The 20,427-nt window shown below is 42.8% G+C and overlaps 1 protein-coding gene across 2 annotated transcripts in view; it reads right to left on the bottom strand.

The window, feature by feature from the left end:
* PYRB (PYRIMIDINE B) overlaps positions 1–19,593 on the bottom strand; it is a 36,450-nt gene extending 16,857 nt beyond the window's left edge. For both annotated transcript variants that reach the window (XM_087401540.1, XM_087401542.1), the window contains exons 1-3: positions 19,017–19,593; positions 16,136–16,275; positions 15,835–16,008 (exon numbers count right to left, since the gene is read on the bottom strand). In XM_087401540.1, the coding sequence (XP_087257666.1) occupies positions 15,835–16,008; positions 16,136–16,275; positions 19,017–19,506 (804 nt within the window). In that variant the 5' untranslated portion in view covers positions 19,507–19,593. The remainder of the gene's footprint in view (positions 1–15,834; positions 16,009–16,135; positions 16,276–19,016) is intronic.
* Positions 19,594–20,427: the final 834 nt, after the last annotated feature.

Here is a 20,427-nt window from a genome sequence, read left to right as displayed (position 1 = left end):
AGTTACGAAGATACTTTACATCACTTTTCACGTCCTCGTGACAGTAGGAGGAGCAAACACGTAGAAATATGGCAACCCGAGCTGGCGAGCATGCCATGCTCTCCAAGTTCAAGCCCAAGGATAAAGGGCAGCAAAACATGACAAATGGCATCTCCTCCTTGCCATTTGCCCCTTCATTAAAGTGCTAACCCCCATACCAAGAACAACGTTGATTGTCCTTGGGCCCAACTTTTAGACCCCACTTTTAAAGCCTTTGCCTTGCCCCTGGGACCTAGTGGTGCACCTAGACTTTGCCCTTAGTGTGCGCTTTCTCTAGCTAGTCCCTCACGGCCAAACCATTACAACACTTAACCATGGTTAACCTTGGGTTAGAGTTACAAAGATACTTTACCTCACTTTTCACGTCCTCGTGATAGTAGAAGGAGCAGACACGTAGAAATATGGCAACCCGGGCTGGCGAGCATGCCATGCTCTCCAAGTTCAAGCCCAAGGATAAAGGGCAGCAAAAGCCTCATGCCAATCAACCCACACATCAGCATAAAGCTGATTCAGGATAGCCCTCTTATAAGGCAAAGGGCGATGTAGATAAGCAGAAAAAGAAGGGCATTTGTCATTATTGCAAGAAGCCAGGTCATTATATTGGAGAATGCAAGAAGCGCATAGCCAAACAAAAGAAAAGGGATTCTGGTATGGCTGTATCAGATGCATCAGCTCCACATTCTCATGATGGGGGAGATGTTGCAGCCAACTTTGTGGAAGAGCACTATGCCTTTCTGTCTTGCACTTCAGATTTTTCAATGGGTAGTTCAAATGCTACAGTCACTAATGATGATGACCCATATGCTTTTTTTGACTTGCAGCTATGATCCTTCAAAGGATGCATGCTCTCTCAGTGTCAATGAGACACTTCTTACTTCGTATTTTGATAGCAGTGCTTCAAAGCACATCACTTCTAAGAAGAGTCCGTTTGTATCTATGCATCCTCCACCCACCAAAAAGAAGGTGACTTGTGCAAATAATTCTTCTTATTCAGTGTATGGAGTGGGAGACATTATTCTCACATCCACTGATGGCAGAGATTTCAAAGTTTCAGATGTTCTCTATGTGCTAGGCATAAAGAAGAATTTGCTTTCGGTGTCCTCACTCAATAGAGAAGGATTTCAAGTTGTTTTTGATGATGACAAGTGCGCAGTCAGAGACAAAGAGAATGACTATGCTTTAATGTTGTCTGGCACTTTGTATTGGGGTCTTTTTCAGCTTGATCTATATGAAAAAAAATTCGATCTTGCATTATCAGTGAGCACTCCTACTGCTGCGATACAGAATGCGGAGTTATGGCATGCCAGGTATGGGCACATGAGCTATGGCAGCTTAATGACACTTCAGAGGCATGATATGGTTGATGCATTGCCTCCTTTAGAGTCGCCGCCTCCTCATGCATGTGAAGATTGCATCCTTGGCAAGCTGCATACACTTTCCTTCAAGCATCATGAATATATGAGAATTTCTAACTCCAATTTGGTGTACATACTCTTAGATTTCTTAATCTTTAAAATGATCAAAGCTGTAGTGGAAAATAATTTAAATTCTGTAAATTCTGTCGGGGAATGCCAAAGTCAATATTCCCATTAGAATATTAGTCGGTAAATTTTTTACTAGAGTTAGTAATAACGCTGGTATTGCTGCTGATGGTAATATTGATGGCAGTACCGATGATAATACCAATGGTTTTCAAACCCAAAAACTTACCGACAATTCTTGTAGACGTAGTGCAAAGAAATTCTAAGGCCCAAAACATAAGGAGGCAAGCCTACGAAAGAATTACAAAAAATTCTCTACCATTTCTGGGGAGCAACCTTGTGTTACAAAGGGATTCATCTATGGGAAAGCCTTGTGGAAATCCTGAGAGTACCTTAAGACTCAACTTTAGTGGAAGGGTTTCGCCAAGAAAGTTTTTTGGTATTAGTGCATATGTTGTTAGCAAGGACCTTTATTACTAAATAGTCAATATGGATCTCTAATTTTTGGAAGGATGCACCCTTTAAAGATTGCACTATCAAGGATGCAATATGTTTTAACAAAAGGGGAGTAAGAACATTACATTGGCCACTGCCTAGAATATATTAATAATTCTAACACGGGCCAAAAACACCTGCTCCTCACAAGAACAGGTCCCCGAGGTGTCCAAAACCCTGCCAAAGAGCTCAAAACAGAGTTTCACAGCCAAAAACCCTAATTCGCAGCAAGAGAAACCAGCCTCGGGCTGCGTGCAAGCACAAGACGCTTGCAATAGGGTCCATACAGGCTGTACGGCATGTCCGTACAGTCCGTACGCAGTCCCGCAGCCTAGAAAGGGGTCCGTACAGTCTGATTGTACAGCAGCAGATATGCACCAGGTTGGGCTCCAGCAGTTTGCAGATGGTGCTCCCGGGCTTGGACTGCGTGCAACCGGGCTGGAGGGCAAGGAAACAGAGAAAATCAGCAACGAAATAGCAACCAGCAACCTCTGGAAGGTCTAGCGTAGCAAGAAGGAGAAGGAGAAGATGGTGAATTCCGGAACAGGCCCGAGATTTGGACGCCATCTGCCCCAAAGGGGGGAAAGGTGCTAAAAGTGGAGCTGGTGGGCTGCATGCCTGGCACGTGGCACATTAATGCCCCTAACCCCCTGTACCAAGGAAATGTTGGTTTCCTAGGGGCAACTTTGGACACGTGGCACCTAACCCCCTGTACCAAGGAAACGTTGGTTTCCTAGGGGCAACTTTTAAAGGCTCTAACCCCACTAACCAATGACAAACATTGGTACTGTCTAGGGGTAACCTTTTAATCCTTTTTAACCCCTCTTCCCACGGGAAACTTGGGAATCTATCCGAGGGAAAACTTCCTAGCTCCGCCACACCCCTCCGCGAGGTCAAAGTGATGCCATGCCTTGATTCTAACATTTAGGTCTAGCCAGTGTGTCCAGTTAGATATTAACTCTAGGGGCTTTCAAGAACTCACCGCTCCTCTAGGCCAATTCCCCATGGCCAAACTGGTTGCAAACTTAGTCATAGCTTATTTGCTTACAAAATTCACGTCCCCGTGACAGGAAATGAGGCAGAGGGAGAGGAAGAGAGAGAGAAGGGCAAGGAGAGAGAGAGAGAGAGAAGAAAGAAAGAAATTTTATTAGAGTCTTCGGAAGACCGATGGGTCTATGAGACTGAAAGAAAACCTAATACAAATCTCATGCGTGAGTGCCATGTGCCATTATGGGACTTATCCCATATGCACTAGGTGCTAGTGTGTGAGTGAGTAGCCTATATAAGGCTTGTACTTCTCATAATTATGAATAAGAAAGCCTTTCATTATGTTTTCATTCATGTATCATTTCCTCACACCTAACCTTTTCTCTATCTCTCTTTACCATGTTTCTAACACGTATAAGGGTGGAGCTACTGAAACGAGCATCATCACTCGTGCTGAGAGTAGGCAACACGTAGAGGAAGGAGGAGGAAGTAGATAGGATTAGATATCACATCAAAAAGTGTATAATGAGTGGCAGATAGACTAATATATTCCCTCCACATTTTTCACCTAAAAGGCCTCTAAAGGGTCTCTAAAATAGCCATTTTTTTCATTTTTCCCCTTTCATTACATGAATACCAAGTGCCACATTCTGATTTCTCAACTGCATCAAACTTTTGAAATTGACATGATCATATCTCTTGGGCCATATTGCAAAAAGTGGCATCGGCTACTCTTGAGCTAACATGACATGCAAGTTTGAACCTGAAGCTAGCATCCTGAACAAGCATCCTTGCCTGCTTTTCCCACTAGCTGATATCCTACGGATTTATCTCTTATTGTGCATTCATCTCCATTGACGATGACTCTGTAGTTATGTTATGTCATTTGTCCAACTAACAAAAGGTCTTGCTGAGCTTTGTAACATCGAGTACATCTTTCACTGATTCTTTCGTACCAACAAAGTTGTTCATAGAGACTATGCCTTTCCCTTGAATTGATTTGATGTGTTATCTGTAGTCTAGCTAACACCCATTGGTCCTTCAAATGGTTTCATCTCTATGAACCATTCTTGATGCTTTGTCATGTGAAATGATGCACCATTGTCAATGTACCAAGGATCTTGTTCTGCATGGTCAACTTGATAACTGCATTCCCCCTTAAAACTGTAATCAATGTCAAGGTACAATGTGTCAATCTTTCGCATGTTCTCACTCGCAAGATGCATTGTGTGAGGTTCATTGGCATAATGACTGTGACTTTGACGTCCACCACGATCATTTTCTCTATCACGACAAATCCCTCTACTGCTGCTAGATTGACCTCCTTGGTCATACCGCTTCTTCCGGCAATCTCTTTCATAGTGTCCGAACATACGACAGTAGTTACACCGAATGTTTGACATGTTCGTGGATGCATTCTCTCGTCATGGAAATCTTCCTCTTGGATGCTAATGCTGATTGATAGATTGTGAGGGAGAGAGTAGGGAGTGAGGGAGTGACTCACTGTAGACACACACTTGTGGGGATAATCACAATGAGTGAGTGGTACCTCCCCAAGTACACACTTTTATATTATGGATAAGGTAGTAACCCTTAAGTACAGCTAAGTACACTTGTGGGGATAATCACAATGAGTGAGTGGTACCTCCCCAAGTACACACTTTTATATTATGGATAAGGTAGTAACCCTTAAGTACAGCTAAGTACAAATGTGTACATAGCATACTTAAGTGTCCTACACTAAAGTACAACATAAAGTACTATTTACATAGGGTGGCCAGTGCCTTTACCCCAACAACCTCCCACTTAAAGGCAGTGTGCCCTCAAGGAGAGAAAGAATATTGGCCTCAACCAATACCCATAAGAGATCTGCAGTGGGCAAACCTCTCTGCAGCTAACCCTTTGGTTAACAGATCTGCCGAATTGTCATCTGTATGCACCTTAACAAGCTGAATTTGCTTGTTTTCAAGCACCTCCCTGATGAAGTGATATTTCACATCTATGTGCTTCGTCTTTGCATGAAAGACAGAATTACGTGCCAACTGTATGGCACTCTGACTGTCACAATGCAACAATGGAATCTCCAATGGATAACCCAAATCTGCCACTAACCGAGATAGCCATATAGCCTCCTTGCATGCCTCAGTGGCTGCAATATATTCAGCTTCTGTGGTAGACAATGCAACGCATTGCTGCATTCTAGATACCCACGACACTGCACCTCCAGTGAAAGTGAAAACGTATCCGGTAGTAGACTTCCGGGTATCAGGGTGACCGGCATAATCAGAGTCTGTATAACCTTGCACTTTTGCATCTTGACTGCCGAAACATATACACAAATCTTGTGTACCCTTCAGGTATCTCATGATACCTTTCACTGCATTCCAATGCTTCTTGCCGGGGTTTGCCATGTATCTACTAACCACTCCCACTGCAAACGTAATATCGGGCCTGGTTGCAACCATAGCATACATGAGACTGCCACACGCTGATGCATACGGGATCTTTGACATCTCAGCTCTCTCAGCATCTGTCTGAGGGCTGTCCAAAGCACTGATTTTCACATATGGAGGCAATGGAGTACCAATACTCTTCCCCCCTTCCATGTGAAATCTCTGCAAGACCTTGCCAATGTATTCTTTCTGAGACAAGTATAGCAACCGCTTTTCCCTATCCCGAAGTATCCGCATGCCCAGTATATGGTTGGCATCACCAAGATCCTTCATATCAAAGGTTTGGTGCAATCTTTTCTTCAAGGCATTGATCTCCTTATGAGATTTTCCAGCAATCAACATATCATCCACATACAAAATGAGGATCAGTAAACTGCCATCTGAAGCTTTCTTGGTATACAAGCAGTGATCAGTGTCACTTCTTTTATATCCTTGGATTTGCATGAATGTATCAAACTTATGATACCATTCTCTGGGTGCCTGCTTAAGACCATAAAGACTTTTCTTCAGCCTGCACACAAGCTTCTCTTTTCCCTTTACTGTAAAGCCTTCTGGCTGCTGCATAAAAATCTCTTCATGTAAATCACCATGAAGAAATGCCGTCTTGACATCCATTTGGACCAAGTCCATATCTGCATATGCAACCAATGCTAATACAGTTCTGAGTGTTGTCATCTTAACGACAGGAGAGAATATCTCATCAAAGTCAACACCATATTCCTGCTTGAACCCCTTGGCAACCAGTCTGGCTTTATGCCTTGGCTTTTCACCAGGTGTGACCTTAAGTCGATAAACCCATTTGCATGGCAGTACCTTCTTACCAGTAGGCAAGGATACCAATTCCCAAGTGCCATTCTTGTGAAGGCTGTCCATTTCAGCCTTCATAGCAAGATCCCATTGAACCTTGTCTGCCCTCTGCCTAGCCTCTCTGTAGCATGAAGGCTCTCCACAATCAGTGAGCATCAAATAATCAATGCTTGGAACAAATCTTTCTGGCTGCCCCGTCGGTCTAGTTGACCTTCTAACCCAATGACCATCGTCTTGAGCTGGCTGTCCAGCCTGTTCATCACCCAGATAAGGTGGCTGTCCCATGTCTCCTGGCTGCATTTGCATGTCAGGAAGATCACCTAACTGTGCTTCATCCATTGGGATGTCTTCTGCCATACCTGGCTGTCCATTAGGACCTGCTGCAGCATCATTTAATGGCTGGTTATGCTGCTGTTGTGGCTGATTTACAGCCTGTTCGTGTTGCCCATGATGCCTGTCATCATCAATAGTTACTTTTAAAGGTCCCTGCTGTACAACAGGTTCCTTGAACATGATGGTTTCATCAAACACGACATCATTGCTGCGTATAAGTTTTCTGTTCTTGGGATCCCAAATCCTGTAGCCCATCTCACCTTTGTCACCGTAACCTAGGAATATGCATTTAAGAGACTTTGGATCCAGTTTAGTTCTGTCCTCCCTGCGTACATGCACATACGCGACACAACCAAAGACCCGTAGGTGTTTGTAAGACGGAGGCTTACCCGTCCATGCCTGTTCAGGCACACCGCCACATAGTCTCTTGTTTGGTGACCTATTAATAAGGTGCACAGCTGTCTTTACAGCTTCAGCCCAAAATGTGTGGGGCAATGCAGCATGTGACAACATGGATCTGACTTTCTCTTGAATGGTCCTGAACATTTTTTCAGCTGTACCATTCTGTGGAGGATCATATGGTGCAGACAACACCCTTTGAATACCCTTTGCCTCACAGAATTCTTGAAATTCTTTGGACAAATACTCTCCACCATTGTCAGATCGTAAGGCTTTCAGTTTTTTGCCTGTCTCATTTTCGACCAGTGCAACAAACTTAGTGAAAGCCTTGAACGTATCACTCTTCTTTCTGAGAGTGTAAACCCACACTTTGCGGGTGGCGTCATCTATGAATGACAGTATGTACTTTGAACCTCCTAAAGAGAGTGTAGGCATCTCACACACATCTGTATGTACTAGCTCCAAGAGCTGTAATTTCTGATCTGACCTTCTCTTATGAGGTATTTGTACTTGACGACCGTAGAGACAAAATTCACATTTCTTTAAATCTGAAAATTTTAGACTCGGCAAGTAACCAAAATGAGCCAATTGCTCCATTCCCTTAATACTCATATGGCCAAGCCGGCTATGCCACAATGAAATCTTTGGCAGCTCGGTGGCATTTACATCAGAATGTGGACAATGTCCACCATGAAGTGAATACAAAGTATCAACCTTAGGACCTTTGGCAATAGCCATTGCCCCTTTGCTGATTTTCCATTTCTGATTACCAAAGGTGGTATGATAACCATCGTCATCCAACAACCCTGTGGAAATCAAGTTTTTCTTCACCTCAGGAACATGCCTGACCCCTTTGAGCATTAACTGCTGGCCATTTTCAAGAACAAGCCTGACATCACCTATGCCAATGATAGAACATGCATGGTTATCACCAAGAAAGACAACTCCCTTTTGCCCTCCTGCATATCTGACAAACAGATTTCTGTAGGATGTCACATGAAAGGAAGCACCTGAATCTATAATCCAGGAAAACATATCTGATCCATCACCAGCATGAAGTGTATGAGCCTCCAGTGAAGAGGTGAAACATATCTCACGTCCACTGTCACTGTCACTAACATAAGTAACATTCAGCTCCTCTTTTTCTTTGCCCTTAGACTTGCCTTGAGCCTTGCCTTCTTTGGCTCTCTGGTCATTCTTCTTTTGAAAACACTTTTTCTCAATATGTCCCTTCTTGCCGCAATAGTTGCATACAAGATCACTCTTAGAGCGGGACTTGCTCCTCTCTCTTTCTTTGTCTTTTCCACGTGTTTTGGACCTGCTGCGTGCATTCAAAGCATTTGACTTCCCAATAGCATTGTTCTTTCTGTTCATCTCTTCCTGTAGAAGAGCACTCTCCACATCTGCAAATAACAGAATGGCTTTTGAGTTGCTGGTAGAAGTCCTGAATGTGTCCCATGACTCAGGTAGAGAACATAGGATGAGTGTAGCTTTCAGCTCATCATCGAGCTTCAACCCCTGGTTGATCACCTGGCTGAATATGCTGTTAAACTCAATAATATGAGTGGACATAGCTGTCCCCTCCTTCATTTGAAGACCAACAAGCTTTTTTAGCCAGTAAGCTTTTCCCGTGGCACTTTTCTTGGCATAAGTATTCTCAAGACGTTGCCACATCTTCCACGCAATAGGTTCATCCCTGATGCCTACAACCAGTGAATCAACAACTGTAAGCATAATGGTCGACCTGGCCAAGCCGTCCATCTTCTCCCACTGCTCATCAGTAACGTTGGGGGGCTTAACACCCCTCTCCTTTATAGGCTTGTACTGGTCCTTCTGCATCAGCACATTGTAGCATTGTGTCCTCCATATGTCGTAATTTTTAGCTCCTTCGAGCTTCTTTATCTGAAACAAGGACGACACGTCGCTACCGGAACTCATAGTAAAGAAAGTAGACTCCCTGTAGGTGTGCAATTAAGCACTAGTCACTCCAAGAAAAAATTCTCCCGCAGCGGAAGTACGATCAAAAGTGAACTTGGTACTGTTTCAGTGGCATAAAACCAACTGAAAGTCTTTCTCCCACTTGCTGCAGAAACAGTGACTTTTTGACAGTCAAATTTGGTCAAACTTGCTGTTTGACAGTCCAGGACTGTCAAGAAACAGTGAATCTCTGATTTTGGATGAAAATCTCTGATTTTAGACCTTTATATGCTCCAGAAACTTCCCCCCCAACTGAATTTACAGTTTGGAAGTAAGGTGGCTCAAAAGCCCTTTGAATGCATGAAGAAAATCAGGGATGTGACCTCCAATTTGAAAAGATTGACCTTTGACCAAACACTGTAAGTCAAATTTGCACTTTCAAAGCATAGTAGTGCTCCACAAGATAGCCTGATGCATGTAGAGTGCTCCCACTTGACAAATTGCCGGTCAGGCTACAAAAGCCCCAAATTTGACTAAAGTCAAACTTGGTCAAAATCGACCAAATCTGTACCAAATGTGATTGTACTTTCAGCAACAAGCTAAAGCATTTGTCACAAGCATAATAGCATCAAAAGCCCCTTGAATTGGCAGCACATTCCGTGCATTGACACAGTAAATGGCATCAACTGCTACTGCTCACACAAGGCGTTTGACTGCAAATCCATTGAGTTGCATCCAACAAAGCATACACTGCAAGTATCAAGTACAGATCTGTCCAATGCATACTCTCAGTGCCACCACTGTGCACAATCACTGGCCAAGTGATAAGACCTGTCTCAACACTGTTTGCGGCATAATGCCTCAGTGCGAGTGTAAGCCCTGCCCCAAGTAGAACACCTTGCGTACCTTTGCACGGTACCCTGCCTGTTGGCTGTACTTGTACGGTGTACTTGCTGCTGTACTATGCACTCGATTTTCGTGCAAAACAGTACCTTCGAAATGTGTATTGCAGAGAGATTTTCGGGGCTGAATTGCTCGAGCTTGCGCGTAGCACGATGTTGACAGAGAACTTGTTCCTACTTCGATTGGAGTGCACGCAGCCCTTGCTAGATATCTTCAGCACATTTTTCAGGGCAAGTACAGAAGTTTCTGTACTTGCTCCTGCGATTTCGATGCTGGATTCCACGAAGAGGAGGAGCTGGGCCAGTCGTCTGTCTGGTCTGGCCGACCTGTGTCGGCCGGTTTGGCCGACCTGTGCGATAGCGCGCCATTGCGCGGGTGGTCTGGCCGACCTGCGCGTTAGCGCGCCCTTGCGCGGGTGGTCTGGCCGACCTGCGCGATAGCGCGCCGTTGCGCGACTGGTCTGGGACTGTCCGTGAGCAGCTTGCTCACGCCGCCTCCTCCTTGCCTCGCGTGCTAGATGCTGCCGACAGCCTGCTGCCGGCTGCTTGCCTACAAGGAACCTGTTGGTTGCGTGCTGTTCGTGGATGCACGTCGAAATCGTGGTTGCGTGCTGTTCGTGGATGCGCGTCGCCTCGAGACCTGCGTCGAAAGCTGAGAGATGGCGTGGCGTTTCTCGCAAAGAAGATCCTGCGACGTAACCAGTCCCAGCCCCTTGGCTGAGGGAGATGTCGCGATGGAAAGCCCGTGAGGATGGAGGATGAGGGGAGGGGAGAGAGCCCGTTGGCTCTGATCCAGTTGATAGATTGTGAGGGAGAGAGTAGGGAGTGAGGGAGTGACTCACTGTAGACACACACTTGTGGGGATAATCACAATGAGTGAGTGGTACCTCCCCAAGTACACACTTTTATATTATGGATAAGGTAGTAACCCTTAAGTACAGCTAAGTACAAATGTGTACATAGCATACTTAAGTGTCCTACACTAAAGTACAACATAAAGTACTATTTACATAGGGTGGCCAGTGCCTTTACCCCAACACTGATGTTGTTGCAGATGCTGTTGTTGATGCTGATTTTCATGCTAATGACTTCTCTGAGATGCTCTGTCTCTGCCTCTGTCTCTGTCTGAGGCTGTGAATGCTTGATCATTGGAATGACCTTTCCGTACTTAAATTACCTTTGTCATAAGCTCCTCACCAAGTAACATTGATTGTATCTCTTCCAATGTTGGAATTTGCCTTTGAATGACAATACTCTAGACTAGATTCTCATATCCCTCTCCTAGTTCATTCAAGATGACTTGAACCATCTCTGCAACTTCAAAGTCTCTCTTACTACTGCAAGTTGATTATTGTAATCCTTGATTCTGAGTACATAAGCATGACCAAATTCATTACTGTTGCGGAAACTCTAATTGAGCTGGTTTCTCATCCTGAAAGTGTTCTTGGACTCATAAAGAGCTGGATGTCTTGACTATATTGAGCTGTCCAAGCATGACATCTTGCATATTTTCCTTAATCAAATGATACGCATATTTGTCTTTCTTGTCCCAATCTGCCTGTGCTCGGGCAATGATAGGATCTATTGTAGGTGTAGATACAATTGGTGCAAGTGCTTGTGCTCCGATAATGGTGGGAGTTGCTGCAGGTTCACTAGATGGTCTAGCTGTAGACCCATCTACATACTTTCATTTGTCTTGAAGTACAAGAATGGTCTCCATTTGATATTTCCATGTGCCGTAGTGGAGTTGTCTAACTTAGTAAATGCCTCTAAATTGAGATTGCTATTAGTAGACATGATGCAAAATAGTGCTCAAAGTGCCTGTGAAAAAACACTATCTATATCAACTGCAATCTGAACTATTGGTGAAGATTGAACTGCAAATATATATCCAAACTGCTACAAGGCTTGTGTGGCAAATGATCCCAAGTAACGAGAGGCTTTACAAGGCTCAAATAGTGTGCACAATGCCAAAAACTAGCCAATGGGCTTTACAATTAAGGCATGTGAGTGCAAAATGAAATGATGTACAATCTACCCGCTGAACAATCTACCAATACCTCTAACACTCTGAAATCTGCTCAATGATCTAGGGTTTCAGAAATTATGATGTGAAACCACATGTGAGCGAAGGGACTAACTCTGAGTAGAAACTAGTCAAGAATATCGAGCAAGGCATCGATCGGCTGCTTGGAGAAATTCAACCGTCTCCTTTATGGCAAACTAATCTATGCTAGACCAACCGTCGAGCGATGAAAAGCAAGAAATAGTTTCTTTTTCTTGTGTTCCTTTTAGATGTTGGGTCAGATGTGTCGATGTAGAGGCTTCAATGTGTGAAATAAGTGGATTTGATGACAAGGCTAAAAAGTGTATGATGCAAGTGTCAAAACCTACGCATGAGCTGACGAGTGCGTAGAGCTCGAAAAACCAATTGATTTTTCTTTTTGGAGCACCCTCCTGGATCAAGGTGGAGGGAAAAAAATGATGGTGTGATGATGTGTCGGATGGGTTCGCATGCAGAATGCAAAGTGTGCATATGAGGAGGCAATTGTGCCTAGCTGGCACTGTGCGCCATGTGGCACTGATGAAGTGAACGTTGACACGGCCTAACGACGTGGCACTGCTAAGTCACTACTAACGTGGCAATTGAGTTGGACTGCTGAGTGGATGTTGATTTCGCAGTATGACGTGGCTTGTCAACTGGAAGGTACAGACGTGGCGGACAAGAGTGATGTGGCAGCTAAGGTTGCCACGTGTCGACTTCTTGATCAAGACCAAGGGTGGAAGATTGATTGCCATGTGTCACTTGTGTGATCAATCTCTGTGTGATAAAGTGCTAAGAAATATGTAAGATCTTGACATAATCTAGGAGATCCGGTCTCTTCATCGTCCGGTTCCGTCGCATCGGGTTCTCTCCGCCATGAGCCATTGAATGATTGCAGGTCTTATTGCTAGCTCGTGAGGTCTTCTTGCACCGTTGTGCTTGTGGGCATCCGAGTTGCCGACCATGGCAATAGTTGCTGTTGTGCGTTGTAGCTTCGTCTCGTAGGTTGTCACCTTGCCCGGTTGAGTTTGTTGTCTGTGCTACAAGGTCGTGTTAGGCGTTGTCTTGCTTGCATGACAATAGCCCGCTTGTGGGGGTTATAGAGAGTCACAGCTTAGTCTCGCATTGCCTTGATTGCTTTAGTGCTTCGTTTGTTGTTACATTGAGCCGCTCAGTTGTTGGGAGCTTGTGTGTTGACGTCGTGTAGCCCAGTCAGTTGCTATAGGTAGAGCTGCTTTCCATCCTCTGAGCGTCGTCGTGAGCTTGTTGGTCATGCAACAGATCGCTTGTCACTAACATGCTTGGCGTAGGGGTCGACTATGCTTTCTTTGCTTCTTTTGTTGATTAGAGTCACAGCCGCTTGCTTTTATTGTATGCTGCTTTGTGGTAGTCGACCAGCTTTGTGTGAGAAGTCCTCTATTGATGAAGATAGACCTGATACTCTGGACTAGATTCTTGTATCCCTCTCCTAGTCCATTCAGAATGACTTGAACCATTTCTGTGGGGTACATAGTCAGGCTGACTGACCCTCAACGAAGGTCTTCTGTCGACTGCAGTCTGTGGGACTGCCAACCAGCAGCCAGGTCCTGCAGACCTGCTGCTCTGTACAGGCCTATATAAGGCAATAGTAAATTGGCACTTTTCTGCTGGGTCTTTCCTAGGTCTTCTGCCCGCTACTAGGGCTCATGGCTAGGCACATTCTAGCCCCAATGTCCCCTACACCAGGGTCTATTGCCAGCCAGATGTGCTGGCCTGGGCAGCCCTTGTGGCTGCCGTAAAATAAACTTAAGAAGGATGCTTTGTTGCAGCTGTACTTGCTACTGTACAAATGAAGATTTATGGACTAGTCTTTCTGCACTTGAGAGAGTGAGATCGGCAATGTTAAAACTGATTGGTTACGTTCCTGTGAACCCCCATACATGGGGGGGGGGGAGAGGATAATATACAAAATAGGATGGGATGAAGGGGGATGGATTAGGGCTGCCATGTGGGCAGCAAACTGGCTGCCACATGGGCAGCACGTAGAACCGTAGATCTCCTTCTTGTCTTGTCAGCATTTGTATGCCCTTGATTAGGGCTGGATACGGCGCTGGATACAGCCCAGCCAAGTGCCCATGGAGAGGGCCAATGGGCTGGGGCAGACCAAATCATGGGTGGCATGCACTACCTCTCCTATCCTAGGTATATCCACCTACACCTCGTTCTCCTCATATGAGGCACATAGAATTGAAACTTCTAACTCATTTTATGTTGTTTTGCCAAGCTTCAGTCACAAAACATTCAGCAAAACTAACCTCAGTCCCAAATAGCACATCATTCTATAAACAACAAGAGCCATTTCTCCTTAGCCATTCGACCTCTCATGCATTTGCATACACTATGAATTCAATCAATGATGAGAGTTGATTGAGTATCTCTCTGGATATCTTAAGTTTTAAAGATTGCATTTTTACACTGTTGTAGGTCCTGCTGTTTCAACCACATCAGTAAATAGCATGATAATGCCCCATCATAAGAGACACATTCTTGCAGTGCTTTTTAACAAGAAGGCAAAACTTGATTATCAAAAATAAATCCTTCTCTGGGGAGTGCTATTCTTTTATGGGTAAACATTAATGAGTGAATTGTTCTAAAGGGCTTGAGATCGCAAAAAGAAACGACATCATCAATATAGTCAATACAAGGTAGAAAAAATTTTCATGGCAAAAGGAAACAATATATACCTAGATGAATCTAGGAACATTCTCAAACTCGTCCTCTAAAAACACAACATAGTGCAGTTTCAATCTCACGATAGTCGCTCACAAGATTGAAAACCATAAACTCCATCACGCATAGCAAGGACTAGCTACTATAACATCCCCACTAATGTCATCAGTGCCCAACAGTGCGTGTAGACCATAGTATAAAAGTATGCTCTCACACATACAAATCCACACACCCACACATACTTGAGCATCCATTTATACAAAGTCTTCGTACTGAGTTTCTGTCGGCACTCCAGAGGTGAAGGGCAAACTCAGCCATGACGAAGGCTAGCACTACAAGAGAAGGTTAATCAAAAAGTAGTCCAAATCTCTTCATTCAAGCTACAACTGCTTGTGAAGTCTAAACGATTTCATTTTAGTCTCTCCCAAATGAGCATCTAAATCTAAATCTAGCTGATAGGGCAATGTGCCATTTAAGATAGAAAGAATTATCGCAATACCAGCAGGCCGCAACTTGGACGAAAACTTCACAAGGTTAAATTTGCATGTCCGCTAATACGGCAGAAGCATATACTTAGATAAATCTAGGAACATTCCCAAACTCATCCTCTAAAAACACAACATAGTGCAGTTTCAATCTCACGATAGTCACTCATAAGATTGAAAACCATAAACTCCATCACGCATAGCAGGGACTAGCTACTATAACATCCCCACTGACATCTGCCCAACAGTGGGTTTAGACCATAGTATAAAAGTATGCTCTCACATATACAAAACCACACACCAGCATCCATTTATACAAAGTCTTCGTACTGAGTTTCTGTGGGCACTCTGGAGGTGAAGGGCAAACTCAGCCATGACAAAGGCTAGCACTCCAAATCTCTTCATTCAAGCTACAACTGCTTGTGAAGTCTAAACGATTTCATTTTAGTCTCTCCCAAACGAGCATCTAAATCTAAATCTAGCTAATAGGGCAATGCACATTTAAATAGAAGAAATTATCGCAATACCAGCAGGCCACAACTTGGAGGAAAACTTGTGAATGTTTGGTGTTATGCATAACCTAAAAGCATAAATTGTTCACTCTATTATGTAACATTCATCGATGATTATAGTAGATACTGCTCAGTCTATTTTCCAAAAGAAAAGTCTGGTCTTTGAAAGATTCTGAGAATTCAAAGCCACGATGAGAAACCAAATAGCTAGAAAAATCAACGTATTAATATTAGACTTGTATTAGTATAGGAGAGGGGGGAAGAGAGAGACCTTCATCTTGACAACGTCAGGTGCCACAAAGTAAATCTTCACATCGTTATATTTTGCTAGCAAGTAAGCCAGTGACCTCACAGTGCGTCCATTAGCAAGATCACCGACAAGGCCAACTTTGATATCATCCAAGCGGCCTATTTCTCTTTGAATTGTATACACATCAAGCAATGCCTGAGTGCATGCCAAAAAAACCATGAGCAAACTGAATGTAATGAAAGCCAAATCTCTACAGCTTCACCAAAGACACCTGAATAAGTGAAGTAATACTAAACTTCAAATACATATGAAAATGTAGAACCTGAGTTGGATGCTGACCAGGCCCATCACCAGCATTGATTACGGGAATCGTTGTAGCTGCTGCAGCTTGCTTTGCAGCTCCATTCTCAAAATGCCTCAACACTATGATATCCGAATACCCTTCAACCGTTCTTATTGTATCTATTGTCAACTTCAATCCCACACAATATGTTAACGTTTGAGCAGATAAAGACATCAATTTTTCCCAATTTGCCTAGATCTCATATACATATTGTCAAGCTTACAAAGTAGAAACTAACTGAATACATTTATTTATTTTCATAAAACTAGAATATAATCCTTTATAAAACAAAATTATGAGAGAATGAGACTTTAAACAAGATTATGAGAGAATGAGAAAAATAAAAATGAAAATAACTTAGTAACCAATGCTATGTTTATGTTCTCATCTGGGGTTCAAAATTTCATAAATCTCTCGGTAAAGCCAGTGCTTACCAAGCTTTAAAAACAACAAAAACATAAGAAACAAAGCAATGAATAAGAAAAAGAAATGGGAGAGAGAGAGAGAGAGAGAGAGAGAGAGAATTAAATTAGGTGAAATATCAAAAACAAAAGAAACATTAATGCTAGCACAAGGAAACAAAGATAAACCAATGCAATATAAGAAAACAAGCGAAACACCGACGCAAATACAAGGAAACATTTATGATCATTATTTTTGTTATTTAATTTGAATTTACAAATAATTATAAATCATAAAATAAGGGGTGGGAGAAAACCAACACTAAACAAGTACCTAAGAGCAGATGACCTCCAAACCTAAGAGCTAAAAAAACAAAAAGCTTCAAAGCTCTCCACTTTCGAGTTTCATTCTACGTTCAATAAATCTAAACATACCCAAAGCCAAAACTCTAAATATATTACGACTACAACCTAAGATAGCGTGGAGTTTCTTCTTTACTTTTCTTGTATTATAGCCCACTCTAAGAAGTAATAAGATTAAATTACTAAATTGAAAGATAAAGTCTTCCTTGTGCAAAGACGAGAGAGCTTACAATAGAACTGGGAAGTGAGACATACGTATGATATTCAACACGGCATACTCAAGTTGTTGTCGTTTTATCATAGACATCAACCCAAAGAAGATCTAAGATCCACGAAACTATAGTAGCTTAGTGTCCTGGAGTCATGAACAATTTACCTAGGGCCACATGCTATTAAAGCAGAGTCAAGTACTTACTAGACATCACAAATTTTATGCAGCTTTTTTTTTCAAATTAAGGTCTTGTTTTTGAGATTTCATCATACAAAATCAAAGTACAAGGCTGATTTTTCAACCCTTAAAACTTTGCATCTATCTTTTTCATATCGATAATTGAAAACTTAGGAAAGAAGCATTCCTATTCATGACTTCAACTTCCTAACTTATTGTAGAGTGTAGTAAAATCAAATGTCTCAAGCAAGCTTGGAGTACGGTTCTCTTCTACACTTCGTGAGAGTATAACCCCCACTTAAATCCAACTTAAATCTACCGGAACATAAGCTCTCTCAATAGGTCTCTCCAAAGTTCATGGACTATCCTTGAAGCAATAACTCAACAACTTTGAGACGTCACTTAATACCGGTGCAATAAATATAGATTTCTTAGGTTTTTTATGAAACTGCCAAGCTGCACCAATGTAAGAACGATTTGGGTTGCAAATGAACCCAAAAGGCTTACAAAGTTGTGATGTTTCAAAATCAAATCCTTTGAGATATAGACCTACGCATGTGCATTGCCTCCAACTATAGTAGTAAAGCATTCGCTTTTGGATGCAGAAGAGAAAGCAAATGATTTTTTAAAGGCATTGGGATATTGAAAGGCAGTTTTTTAAAGGCATAAGGCAATTTTCGTAGCATGATCTCCATAAATTGCAATTTGAAACACAAGTCTCGCTTAATTTCTTTCAAAATTACATGTGGAAATTCAAAAATGAAGTTTCAATCCTCCACTATAAGAGGTAGTGCTAATATAACTTTAACTTTTTACAAGTCAAGACAAAATTATTTGAACATTTCCCTACATAAGAAATCATGAAACGAAAAACATATCCACGCAAGTAGGCAAGCTGTAAGAATGCAATTACTAAATATCACCAAAGGCCTTATATCATGGAAGGGAAATACGTAAGAAATAGTTATTTCTGTTATGTTGTGCAAATGCACCATGGGAAATAGAGGGGAAATAGGGTGGGACTATGGGAAATAGCACTCCATGCTCTAGACCTCAAGGTGCTATAGCCTATTTCCCACACTCTTGAGAACCATTGATGTGACAAGGGAAAACGTCCAAACTAGGCTCCTCCAAGGAAAAACATCCAAAACAAGTTGAATACATTCAAAAGGCCTGCCCTGGAAGCTAAGAGAGAGAGCAAGAAGAATAAGAAGAAGAAGAGGAGAGAGAGAAAGGGGGAGAAAACAATACGTGGAAATCCAAAAGAAAATAGCTCCAAAAAGACTTTCGCTTCTCCAAGCAGCCCAGTCGTCAATAAGGCTTCCACACGAAACGTGGCAGGCCAATAGCCATCCTTATTTCCCTCCTTTCTCCCCTCCATGACATAAGCTCATAAGACTAGGATAGACAAATCTAGCGCTCGAACCTTGAATAAAACATTTAGGGAAGTTGCAGGCCAAGGACCGTCCCCTACACATAGAGACATCCCTAGTAGGAACGCGCCCAAAGGGGACGGACTCGAATGCTAGCGTTGGGTTTATTATATTCTTATCTATATCTATATGGTTATAAAGCTTACTCACAGCCAATGTCCTTTCAGGTGACCTGGCCATGGAGAGTACAAAGGAGCAAGGAGGTGAGAACTGATGAAAAACTTGAAAGATGAGAGGAATATGGCAGCTTATAAAAAGAAACAAACCCATATTACCTTCCAGCGTTTCTCCTTTTGCTGCAGAAGAGAACTCCCGGGCATTTTCGGTTGTTAATACTTCTCCTCCAAGCCTCTTCATTGCCGATTCAAAAGAAAGCCTGGTGCGAGTAGATGGCTCGTAAAACAAAGTGGCCATCAAGTAGCCTTTAAGGACCTGTGCCTTGCCAGAACCTGCCTCTATGTTTTCCATTTCGCGAGCAACATCAAAAATGCCACTGAGAAGACCTCTGTCAAATTGCTGCGCCTCAATTACATCATCCAAAGGGAACTTCTGACCAAGCAACAATGTATGATCCTGCTGAGCAACTGTTGATTCACTGCACGCCCTAAACGGAAGGAAGAATGCGTGCTTACACAAGTGTCTCGGTCCCTGCGAAGGATGAATCCGGCTCTTCCGCAAAAATGGTTTGTTCAAAGCAGGACATGAATAAGTCTCGGCGTAATTGGAGCAAACGGGCGAGGATAGCAACCCTAAGTCTGCTCCCATCGTTGATGCTTCACGACTTGACGGAAAGTTTTAGAGATTGAACGCTCAGCGAGAACTAACTCCTATAATTTTGAAGGAGTTGGCAGGGTTGGCAAAAGTCTCTCTGCAAATTTATTTTTATCGGCCCTCCAAAGGGTCTTAGGTTGGGTTAGTAAAAGTGGGGGTTTGTGAGTCGTAGGTCAAGTTGACCGGGTTAGTGGGGACTAGGGTTACGTCTTAGGTTACTGATGTAGTTAAGAATGTTTGTCCCAAATAGGACTAACCGAGATCTTACTAAATTTATTTGACCCAAATAGGAACTAACCCAAATCTTACTAAATTTGTTTTAGCAACTTCCTTTATTGAAAGTAATTAGTACCTACCCCCTTAGCCTTGCACAGCAAGCAGTAGAAGAGCAACAGGAGCAACAGTAGTAGATGGTGAGTGATGAAGACGAAGGTTCCAAGTAGGGCCAAAGTGGTATCACCACCTTGTTTTTATTTTGAGTCTAGCACAAAATTAAAATTGAATTAACAAGATGAATTTCATTCATGTGGCCTGCCAAGAGAGAGAAGAGAAGAAGAAGAAGAGAGAGAGAAGAAGGAGAAGAGAGAGAGAGAAAAGGGGAGAAAAAGGTGAATAGTATTCAATGCGTCTACCCAAGGTGAGAGAGAGAGAGAAATGAAAGAGGAGAGAGAGGGAATGAATGCACTTCCAAAAAGGCACCCCCAAATTTGAAAGAGATGCTCTAAAGTCAAGACAACCAAAAAAACACCTCTCGAAAATGCTATAAATTATTTTTGGCATCTCAAAAGTTAAACCTTCACTAAGGCATTACAACCGTCCTCAAGCTTTTGGTTTTGTTTGATCTCTGTGGCTGCTCCAAATTCACAAGTGGTTCGCCCAGGCTCACTTCAATATTCCATTCAAATGGAAAGTCCA

Source organism: Dipteris shenzhenensis, chromosome 30, assembly GCF_047967505.1.
Source record: "Dipteris shenzhenensis isolate YYH24624 ecotype China chromosome 30, Dip_SZ_1.0, whole genome shotgun sequence".
Classification (NCBI taxonomy): Eukaryota; Viridiplantae; Streptophyta; class Polypodiopsida; order Gleicheniales; family Dipteridaceae; genus Dipteris; species Dipteris shenzhenensis.
This window is presented reverse-complemented; position numbering and strand designations above follow the sequence as displayed.